This window comes from Melozone crissalis, unplaced genomic scaffold (assembly GCF_028551555.1).
Source record: "Melozone crissalis strain CALT ecotype California unplaced genomic scaffold, PUWL_Pcris_2 ptg000017l_1, whole genome shotgun sequence".
Lineage (NCBI taxonomy): Eukaryota > Metazoa > Chordata > Aves > Passeriformes > Passerellidae > Melozone > Melozone crissalis.
In genome coordinates, this window is record NW_026535795.1 from 108,617 (window position 1) to 120,205 (window position 11,589).

Consider the following 11,589-nt stretch of genomic DNA (forward strand, 5'->3'; position numbering starts at 1 on the left):
ACAACGTAGTTTTAGTACTTGCTTCTGAGATGTAATTAAGGTATTCATAGAAGCTTCTTTCATGAAGATGTTGATCCACTATATATGAATTATTTTCTATTGAAGCTCTATCTGATTTAAATGCAAATTTGTAAAGAAAGTTAGGGCTCCAACTGACCGGAAAAACCTGTGCATAATTTTAATGTCTTGTAGTGCTCACGATTAGCTCTTTGTGTATGATAGATATATTATTTATCAATGAATGGTACACATTCTCGATGTTCACTATCATTAGTGTTTTTATCTTTGTAACTTGTGATGTTTGAAATACTTATAGTCAGAAATGCTTTTCGTTTTAGTTATGCGTATTTTCTGCTAATTCTCAAAATTACCTAAAGAAAATACTCTAAAAAAAAGGTATCTAAATGGTATCTGAACTTCTTTGGAAGTGAAAAGGTAGCTCCAGAGAGCGTCAGTGAATTAAAACATTTGTCTCCCAGTCATATGCTTTAAGATTAGCAAGGATCTAAGTAAAAATTTAATTATAGCCACATGAGAGTAAATAACCTTGGTATTTTACTGCATCATTTTCAGATGAATGGAGACTTGGATAATTTGGATGCAATTCTAGGTGATCTTACTAGTTCAGAGTTTTACAATAATGCTATCTCTGCAAATGGAAATAACCCTGGAACAAAGCAAGCATTATTTCAAGGAAATGCCCTGTTGGGTAAGGAATTAAATCTACCCCCTGGGTTTTAAAAGCAGGGTTTTCTTCTTACCTGATGTAAACATAATGCATCCTCATACCCTTAGAGAATACCTTCTTCATCTCATATATCTTCAAGGACAAATGTAATGCAAAATAGCTAATTATGCTTTCACAGGCTATTATGTACACTATTAGCTGTCTTGACAGCACTCGCCTACTGTATGCACAATGAATAACATTCAGTTCCTTGTTTTATGGTTTATTCTGGCTTTGTCTAATGTAGATTTCTCAGAGACAAGTTATCAAGAAGGATGTTTTGTGAGCTGTAAATTAAAATTGAGAATTTTTGTCCCTCACTGATGACTAGGGATATAATATGGGATTGGTGACAAGCTTTTAATTTCTTTCTTATTCTGTGTGAAAATATCTTGTGGCCAGTAAATCCTAATCACTACTCCTCCTTGACATCAAAAGGAATGCCCTTCCTTAGAAGGAGGGGAGGATAACCTAGCTGATAAACCAGCATCATGGCAGTTGTTGCTTTCTTGCATGACACTGGTCATCTCTTGGTTATATAGGGCAATGGATTGCTGAGATAAGCAAAGGAGGTGAAGCATGGGTAATGAAAAATATAAAGCCAGGTACAAGAACATGTAAAGCCACTGGCACTATTGGCTGTGAAGCACAGTAGGTTATTTGTCCATAGAGGACATTGTGCTCAGAAACTCACCATGTCATTACAGAACTTAAATTAAAAGGGACTTCTTTTTTCAGGGAACTGCCTTTGACTTTTTTTGCAAAAGGTCCTAACGATGTGTTCAAAATGGTAATTTTTGTTGTGAAAACATAGGCAACATAACTGTTCCTGGCTTGCTTATGATCAAGTGTATGAGTTCATAAAGAGATGAGACTAATTTTAGTCATTAATAGCATATTTTATTTAAAATGTACAGTTGCATGCATCTTTTAATTCTTTAACAGGTGTGAAGAGTTCCCAGTCTGTGCAGACTACTCGCCCACCTTTTAACAGAGCCATGTCTTTAGACAGCCCGATGGGCTCAGGTGCTTCAGTGAGGAATGTCAATGCATTCTCCATGTTACAAAAGCAAAACTTGATGGGTGGAAGTCCAAGAATGATTGAAAACCAAGAAAATTTTGGAGCAAATCTGGGTTTGTTGGTTGTATACAAACAGCTGTCATTGTAAAGGAAATAGCTTTAATGTAAAAAAAGTTGCTAGACTAAAATACAAATTTCAGTTAGAAGAAACTTTAACATTAAAGAATTTTAATTTTACCATCATTAATACTTCTGAATTATTATCTTAGCTAAAATTATAAGAACCTAACAGTTTACTACCTGTGTCATTACTAGTACTTTACTATAACTAGTTACATTCTTTTTTACTATTTTGAGTTTTTAGTTTAACATGTACTTTTGATATATAGAAGCAAGAACAGTTCAGTGGCAGCCAGTCATTATGAATTTTACGTATATTTAGACATATATAGTTTTTGAATTATTTAGAACTTGGCAGGGTGAGCTCTAGATTCTTTTGTAGGATGCCAGTTGATTGCTCTGATATTAGCAGCTGCACTGTTATGAAATAGCAAAATAATTCAAAAACCAAAATACATAATGTACTCCAGATAATAAATATTTGTCTTCTGCTCTTCATTATAGCAAGTGCTCCCCACAGAAATGTGGCGATGAATCAGCATCAACCAGGAGACTGGGGTTTGCCAAACTCCAAAGTGAACGGATTGGAATCCGCAAGTTCTGCTGCAATGCTGAGACCAGGAGTTGAATTTAGTACAACCCTTCCGAGGCCCCCAGAGGCTGGCTCTGTCTCTGGGCTGCCTGTTCGCTCTAACAGCATACCTGGTAATAGGCCAATGCTGCAACAGCAAATGATTCACATGAGTAAGTTCTTAACTTCTTGTTGTCCCACATAGCACTATTTCCCTGGTTTCCTAGTAAGCATTCGTCATAAGAATCTTTGCACTATTGGTAAAATGCTAGATTTTTATTCAAAGGCTTTTTGAGGTAGAGACTGTAATTGTTCCCTGACTGTGACATTTGATGACTTTTTGGTGATGTTCTTGTTTTCTTCTGGTGCTGTGTGTCTCATACACAGATAATTTGTTCTGGGTCCCGAGATTGGGTGGGGGGATTATTTCTGTGTGTTTCTTTAGTGCAGTACTTCTCTGCTAAATTCCAGGAACTAAATGGCGTCTATGATTCCATATGTAAAGATACTAGCATTGTGGTTAATTTAATTCATCCTATTTGATATGGATTTTTTTTCTGTTAACTTCTTGGTAATCAATGCCTTTTAAAGTTTTTCTCTCAAGTATTTCAAATTTCTTTTTACATGGAGTAGCCAAATTTCATGTAAAGCCACATTGCAAATACCTTTTTTCTTCGAAGTATTCTTATGTGCATGAAAGAAAATAAGCTGTATGTCTAAAATATGAGCAGTCTTAAAGCCTGTGGGTTTTTTCTGTTTTATGTGTCTAACAAAGGTTTAGTCTGGAGCTGAAGTTCTCCAGTCTACTATGCCAATACCAGTATGCCCCAAACCACTTTAAATAGACAGCATTCCTTTCTTAAAATGGAAAGCTACCAAGGCTGTCACCAGTTCCCTCAAACAGACTTACTATTTCAATGCAACAAATGGATATAAGATTAAATATGGAAGAACTTTGTGCAGTCCTGACTAAGTCAGAATTTTCCAGCTCAGCTTCCTAGAAATCATTGATGCTAGGTGATTCATACCGATGCTGGGGAATAATATGATGACAAACTCTCCTATGTAGTGCTGTATGTCCCTGGATAGGTAGAGGGAAAAAAGTACTCCCAAAGAGCAAAATGGTATGTACTTTATGTTTCTTTTAATTGCCACCCTGTATTGGAATTCAAAATGCCAGATTTTGGTGTCACTATTACAGTGTGTATTTGCTGGTACCCAGATATCATTGTCCAGAATTTTTGTTGGGGTTTTTTTCATGTAAGATGCTGTGTCTTCCATGCTCCTATTTAGAGACTAAAGGATTAGAAATAGCAATTCTGCTCTAACAGGGTAGCAGGTCCAGATCACTGTCTGCTGTATTTAAATCTGTGGTCTGTTATATATGTGAAATGATCTTGAGTTCATGTGTGCATATGCTGTAAAACATAATAATGGAAAGCTCATGAAGCTGCTTGAGAATTTGTGTGATCATCCTAACTGAACACTAGGATACCAAGATGAAACCTTCAGTTTTTAAAAAATACACAAATGTTTTACCTTGCAGGGCCAAATGAGATAAACATTGACATGGGAGGTAATCCCTATGGACAGCCTGGACCTTCTAACCAACCTGGATTGTGGCCTGACAATATGATGTCCATGGAGCAAGCGTCACGGGGTTCACAAAACAGGTAGAATTGGGGAAGGTTTTAAGGCAATTTTAAATACAACTGTTCACTGTCTGTCAGAACAATTTAAGACCTGGAAATAAAATTGTGTAGCATATGCTGTGGGGATGACAGATTGGAGGCAGAATTCCATTTCGGGAATGTTTCAGAAATGTTTCCATTTCTGCTGCTCATCTGACACAGGATATTCTTTAAGCTAGCTCCACAAAAGTCATTGTTAACAAAATCTATCAACCCTTGAATTGGGAGGCACAGAAAAAAGACATGAGAGACTCTGAAATAATACCTCTGCGGCACATGGCAAAACAAGGAGAAAACAGAGTTTATATGTGTTTAAGGATGCATGGAAGGTGACTGGACACTTTAAGACATAAATTTTGGACTTAAGTTGGGTAACTATACTACTTAATCATACCCAGGTCAATATATTATATAAAAACTGTAGTTTTCCTTGTAATGGTTGTAATGAATTTCTTCACTGAAAGAGTGGTCAAGCATTGGAATGGGTTGCCCAGGGAGGTGGTGGAGACACCATTCCTAATGTGTTCAAGAAACAACTGAATGTTGCACTTAGTGCTCTAAGTGTGGTTGACAAGGTGGTATTCCCTCAAAGGTTGGTCTCCATGATCTTAGAGGTCTTTTCCAATCTTATTGATTCTATGATTTTAGTGGGGTTTTTTTTATTTTATAGACTACTAGTTAGAAGCTCTTTGGATGATCTCTTATGTTCAGCACCAAATATGGAAGGCCAGAATGATGAAAGGGCACTTCTAGATCAGCTGCACACACTATTGAGTAATACAGATGTCACAAGTCTGGAAGAAATTGACAGAGCTTTAGGAATTCCTGATCTTGTAAACCAAGTAAGTAAACAGATATTTTGGCCATTTATTTTCCAAATAGCAATATTATTTTATTACTCGAAAAGAAAGTCAAGAGGGCCTCCTCATTTACTTTGTCTCATCACATCCTCATCTTCATATTCATACATTTCCCTTAGGAAACATTTATATTGACTAGTGATTTTCAAAGGAGTAGCTCGGTATGGATTAAATTCCTTGTGCATGACAAGAAATACAAAGTTTATTGTATAATGCCTTTGTATATATAGGCAGAGTTTGGGGTGTAGCTCGTTATAATTCTAGAAGCTGAGAATTCTGTTGGGTTTCCTTAGTAGCCTGCTGTCAGCTGAGCTTAGGTTGTGAATTATTTGACTGTCAGTGATGTGGATGCTTCCCTCTCCTTCAGTTCCAGGTTGAACTTGCATGGCTAGCAAATAGAAAAAAGAAATTCTGTGAGTACTTTGGAAGTTGCCATGACCCACATGACACCATCATTTGTACAAATATGGCTTGAATGGTGACACTGGTCTGCCTGTGTATGCAGTGTGCAGCAAAACTGATTTTAAAAAGAATTATTATTATAAATCACTTTTGCTATTTCATTAGTTTGGAGACAAAACTAACAGTAGCTGTCCATGCTATGTTCTACCCAAGAAATGGCTGGGTGGTGTATTATACTTAGTTAGCTTTATTGCTACTTTAGAAATTCTATATATACTGCTAGTGAAAGCACTTCTGTATCTGTTGAAGGGACAAGCTTTGGAACCCAAACAAGATTCATTTCAAGGTCAGGAATCTTCAGTTATGATTGACCAGAAGCCTTTGTTATATGGTCAACCCTATCAAGGGCAAGGGGCAGCAATGCCAGGAAGTTTTAGTAACATCCAGGGACAACAGCCGTCTTTTAATTCATTGATGAATCAGATGAGCCAACCGAGCAATTTTCCTCTGCAAAGTATCCATCCCCGAGCAAATGTGATGAGACCTAGGACCAACACACCAAAGCAGCTACGCATGCAGCTCCAGCAGAGGCTCCAGGGACAGCAGGTAATTTTTTGCTCCTACTTTTACACTTCCTTCATGTTTCAGAATGGAATCACTTGCACGCGGAATTGTGTTGCTTTACATATGTAACAACAGATGACTGAGAGGGTGGATCTTTTATTTTGACAGTGCTTCTCATTGAATTGCCTGGTGGCTGTAGGAGTAGAAGAACATTTATTAGGACAAGTGTTTCTCCTTTGTCAGCCTCCCTAGCTACAGATTGGATTGGTTCCTGCAGCACACAAAATGATTGCTAGATAAAACAGTGCTTTTGTACAATGTAACTCTGCATGATCTCTTTATCTGTGTTTAGTATTTTTTTGGAACCTCACAGATAGCATTAAATCGGAGCTGTATTTCTACTGTAAATCAGGTGTTACTTCTTTCTCACTGTGTTTTCTAACTAATCATTTGGGCTTAGTGATATAGGGGTTTGCTTTCCATTTAGCAATTTGATGTCATGTTAGGTATTTTTTTCGGATGAAAGGTGAGAGAATAGATACAACCACATAGATCTTAACACTAGGTTGAAAACACTGCTTAAAATATTGGTGCATGATTTCAGCAGTGAACTCCCCATGTTAAAATGCAGGCTTGATATTAAATACAGTGTACAAATAAAATTAGGAAAACTGAACTACTGCTGTGTGACATGGTGTGTGAGCAGAATACATGCAGGTAACACCAAGGCAACAACAACGCACAGCTGAAGTACAAAGGTTAGGTTTATTCCATCATCCTGGATTCAAAAAAACAAAGACGCATACACTGCTAAGCTCATTTTAGAAGGGGCAAAAAGTACCCAGGCCTGAGCCCTGCATTCCATAGCAAAAGGGCCTGGAGCATGCACAGTCCTTCACCAACCAGGCTTTCCTTTCATATCTCCAAATCCTCTTATCTCCCTTCCCCCACCTTTATGGAGGCCCAAGTATATGGGAAAGGCTTTTAAAAGTATTTCACAACATTTTGCTATATTTTGTGAGAAAATTCAGTTTCTTCTCTGTAGACAGACAACATCCCAGAGCAAACATAAATATGTGAATTTTCTCAGCCAGAGTATTTGTTAACATCTCCCTGGTGCCTGGTTGGTCCTTGAGAGAAAACAATTCTAAAACCAACTCCCTTTTCTCTCTCCTTACCAATCTTCCACTTTTCAACCCTTTTCTCTCCACACATGGAACGGCACTGCTAGGAAATACTGTGTTCTCTCTTGGTTTTCTGTGACACTTATTGTTTAAAACAAATAGATAATCTGCTCTTTATTCCTAAAGAGAGATAATTTAAGGAAAATACAAAACCAAAGCCTATTATTGCTGCACTGATTGAAGGCTTTTTCTTTTTGGTGTTTGAGATGTTTAAACAAATTGTTTAAAGACAAGTCAAAAATTAACCACTGCACTTTATGCATTCAAGAGGTCTGTAAAGAAAGTGTTTTTGCAGGAGTTGCCATTACTTTTTTCAGATACTGTTATTTTCAAGCTAATAGTGCTAAAATGTCTTTTTCCAAGTTTATGAATCAGACCCGTCAAAGTCTTGAAATAAAAATGGAAAATCCAGTCAGTGGTACTAACTCAGTGATGAGACCAGTTATGCAGCCACAGGTGGGATCCCAGGTAAGTACTTCCTACAGTAGCCATCTGTTTAGAATTTCAACCTTCTTTCATGGCTTTACAGTATTCCTCTGCATAATTTTTTAAAAAGGGGTTTTTTTGCCTCCCTTATTGCTGAGATTGCTGAGGGATTTGTTCAGTAGGTCATGCTGTCAATTCAGTATGCCGAGTTTTTTGTGTAAATATCATCATTTGTTTAGCACTAATGACAACTTAATGAAAAGTTTTGTCTTAATATTTTGATGATTATTTTTTGTTTATGGGTTTTCCTTGACTTGCCGGGTCTTAGGAATGAGTTTGATTGACTCTGACATGATTTTATTTGTAAAAACATCTTCTAATATGATTTTTCTTCTCTTTGGGGGATAGCAACAAGGTTTTCTTAATGCTCAAATGGTGGCTCAGCGTAACAGGGAACTAATAAGTCACCATTTTAGACAACAGAGGATGGCAATGATGATGCAGCAGCAACATCAACCTCAGGCCTTCAGTCCACCACCAAATGTGACAGCCTCAGGAAGCATGGATAGTGCTTTGACAGGCCCTCCAATGGCTCAAGTTCCTTCACAGCAATTCCCCTATCCACCTAATTATGGTACTAGTACTAACATGTTTGGCTTTTTTTTATCATTTGTTTGGTTTTCTTTTCCCTTATTAATCCAAACTACCTAAATACCAATCATGAAAAATGGACTATATTGCTACAAAAAAGGATGACTTTTCTCCTTCCAATTACTGCTAGAAGATGAATAGAAGTAATGATAGCTAATGATAACTGAAGTATATTGTATCTATCTCCTTTGTTTTATTTTAAGGAATAAGCCAACAACCCGATCCTGCATTTAGTAGAGTATCAAGCCCTCCCAATCCAATGGTGTCATCAAGAATTGGACCCTCCCAGAATCCTATGCTGCAGCATCCTCAGTCAGCAACAATGTACCAGTCCTCAGAGATGAAAGGCTGGCCCTCAGGAAGCATCCCCAGAAACAGGTGAACTTCAGGATTACAAACTGTTTCTCAAAAAGTCAGTCATTTTGCTGAAAGTAGAAACTATGTTAAATAGCATGCAGCAGGAAAAGCATTTACAAGAGACAAAAGTAACTTTCTAATGTCTGTATTGTCCTTCATCCTGCTCTGGTTTAGGAAATAAAATTATTATTTTATCCTTAGCTCCCTTGATTCATATTGGACCTCTACAATCTTTGTAACCAGAAGCAACATTCAGTCTTTAAATATTAACTTAATATTTAAAGAAAAAATAACTTGGGGAGGGGGTGGAGAAATACAGAATATCAAATAGTATTACGATAGATGATACAGCTCTAATAGTAGCCTCCAAAAAGATTGCATTAGGCATACACGTACAACTGCATTTCTAAAAACTCAAATTCCTCTTGGGAGGGGAGTTTCCATGTTTAACAGATATTAGGTAAAAACGAGTAAATGTGAAAACAGTTTTATATTTCACAGCTGGTTGCAGGGAAGGCAATACATCAGTGTGTAGATTTCTTGGAAGGTAATTTCATTTGTCCTTTTGTACTTCAGTTCTTTTCCCCAGCAGCAGTTCAGCCATCAAGGTAGCCCAGCAGCATACAGTATGATGCACATGAATGGCAGCAGTGGCCATATTGGACAGATGAGTATTAATACCATGCCTATGTCAGGACTGCCTATGGGTCCAGACCAGGTAAGATTTGCTGACTCTTTTTCTCTTGAGTACAGTCTGCTTACATCCATTCCTCCTTCACAATCCTGTTCTCAGTTATCCTGTTAGTATCTGTGGTCCTATTAATTTTATGTCCTAAGAGATACTTTCTTTTTGATGATACATAAGCAAATTCACAATGAGGCCAAGCTGTATGCTGGGATTAGCTTTGAAGGTGACTTTGAAGTATCATGGATAGGACCAAGCCTTAAACTGCACAAAGGATGATGAAATACTTCTGGACTTGGAGAAACCCCAGGAAAAAATCCATGGACATTGTGAAATGCATCTTCACCAGATACATGTAATAGCTCTTACAAGTCAGGCTAAGAATCCTGCTAGTGCAGTATCCTTCTCGCAGACACTGATAATGATACTTGCCCTTACAATACCTTAGAATAACTTGTATATGCATAGCCAGAAACAACGGAAAATTTAGACCCCTCATTTAAGATGAAAATGTGCTAATAACAGGCACTGAAAAGAAAGCTGAAATACAAAATACACTTTTGCCACAGTCTTTACACAAAATGCCTGATGAGCAACATAATACTGACAAAAGCTAATCTATTCAAGTAAAAAGTACCTCATGGAATTTTGTACAGCATACCTGAGGAAGGAGTCAGAATAATGAGGACTTCTGGGGGTGAATAAAGTTTTGGAGGACTTTGATACAATGAATGCCTTTTATAAGTCGGAGAATATAAAGGTGAAATGTCAGATTTTCCAAATCTATATGACATAGAGATACCCAAATAGTGTGTTTAGGAAATTCTAGGACAGCATTTATCTTCTAGAAATTTATTTTCAAAGTGGAGCACTAGAAAGCTCTTCTGCTTCTAGGCATTGATTGGCAGTAGTTCCTTCTTCCAAATGCAGAACATAAACCATTTCTTTCAGCAAAGATATCTTCTCTGACGAAAGTATCTTTTCTTTAACAGAAATACTGCTGACATCTAGAACCACATCTTCAAACAAGAATGGTTGAATGCACTAGTGTTATAAAGGAAAGTGACACATTCTTCATGGCAAGTCATACTGGGCTTAACAGAAACCAGTGATAAATTTCGTCATCCAGAGGAAAACAAACGAATAAAAACCCCTACCCCAACAAAAATACATTTTGGTAGAAGCAGCCTATGAATTACTGATGATGTGGGGTACAAAAAAATGTCATTAATATTTTTGGCACTCTTCCTCTAGGAATGTGAATTTGGTAATGCCATTTTAATAGATTTGATGAGTAGACTCCTGGAATACTTTATCTGTTTACTGTAGCTATCCAAAGCCCTTTAGCCCAGGCAGACAAAAGTGCCTGGAGAAGTCACAGTGGTAAGAATTTCCTGATTTCTCTTATAACAATATCTGACAGAGAATGTAGTTCTTAGCCTTCTCTATTTTATAAGAATCCCTGAATAGAAATGCTGCTTTTAGTCTCTTATCCCAAGAGTCAGGGATTTCGCAAGCAAAGTAGCAGTGCAAAATTATTTGGCATGTGCTAGTCCAAAATCCTGTCTGTTGAAGCCAAGGGTTGAAAAGAGAGGATAAACAATTTAAATTATTTAAACACAACTGTGACTAATATTTAGATATTGCTGTGCAGCTGAGTGCACTTTATAGAGGACTATATAACGGATTGATGCAATGTCTTTGATAAGGACTTAATATGAAGGTAGGGTGTACTCATATTCCTTCACAAACACAATCTCTTAAAAATTATTTGAAAAAACTGCATAATGTAATGTTTTCTGTGTGTGGAAATTAGAGCAATAATCTTTCATCTTTTTTTGAAAAAAGCTTCAGAAAACTCAAGGCAAGACACTGCAGCCCGAATCAGAATTTTGCAGTCTTTTTTTGTGAATAAATTTTGTAAATATGATCTTTAAAATAATGTATTATACATATGACTTTTATAGGTCACTAACTCATTTTTGCAGAGTTTGTGAAACTAAACGTTTAACAAAATTGATTCTGGAAACTGAGTGTAGCTGAGGTCCAAATTTTTTTTTTTTAATTACATTTAAGGACTTTGAAGCTGGGTGACTTTGGCCCACATATTTATCTTCTTTGGTCTTCAACACTTCATTTATTTTTACATGTTTTAACATAGAGCTTTTTATAAAAAAATAGACCAGTTGTTGAATACTTTCTCCACCTCTGAGCACTTTTGTTACATTTTTTACCTAAGGCAGTTTGACACGAAGGCTCTGCTCTGTAAGATCTTACAATTTGTCAGGACAGACCTGTCTGTCTATAACAGGTTGCCTTTTCAGCTGATG

General features: G+C 36.9%; 1 protein-coding gene across 5 annotated transcripts in view; it reads left to right on the forward strand.

The window, feature by feature from the left end:
* The window catches only part of NCOA3 (nuclear receptor coactivator 3), a 103,666-nt gene that overhangs the window by 43,100 nt on the left and 48,977 nt on the right, over positions 1 to 11,589 (forward strand). For 2 of the 5 annotated variants that reach the window (XM_054274405.1, XM_054274406.1), the window contains 10 exons: positions 574 to 709; positions 1,673 to 1,861; positions 2,373 to 2,612; positions 3,986 to 4,112; positions 4,801 to 4,972; positions 5,702 to 5,998; positions 7,504 to 7,608; positions 7,975 to 8,200; positions 8,421 to 8,595; positions 9,151 to 9,292. In XM_054274405.1, the coding sequence (XP_054130380.1) occupies positions 574 to 709; positions 1,673 to 1,861; positions 2,373 to 2,612; positions 3,986 to 4,112; positions 4,801 to 4,972; positions 5,702 to 5,998; positions 7,504 to 7,608; positions 7,975 to 8,200; positions 8,421 to 8,595; positions 9,151 to 9,292 (1,809 nt within the window). The other 3 variants (XM_054274408.1, XM_054274407.1, XM_054274409.1) reach the window with 3 other exon arrangements.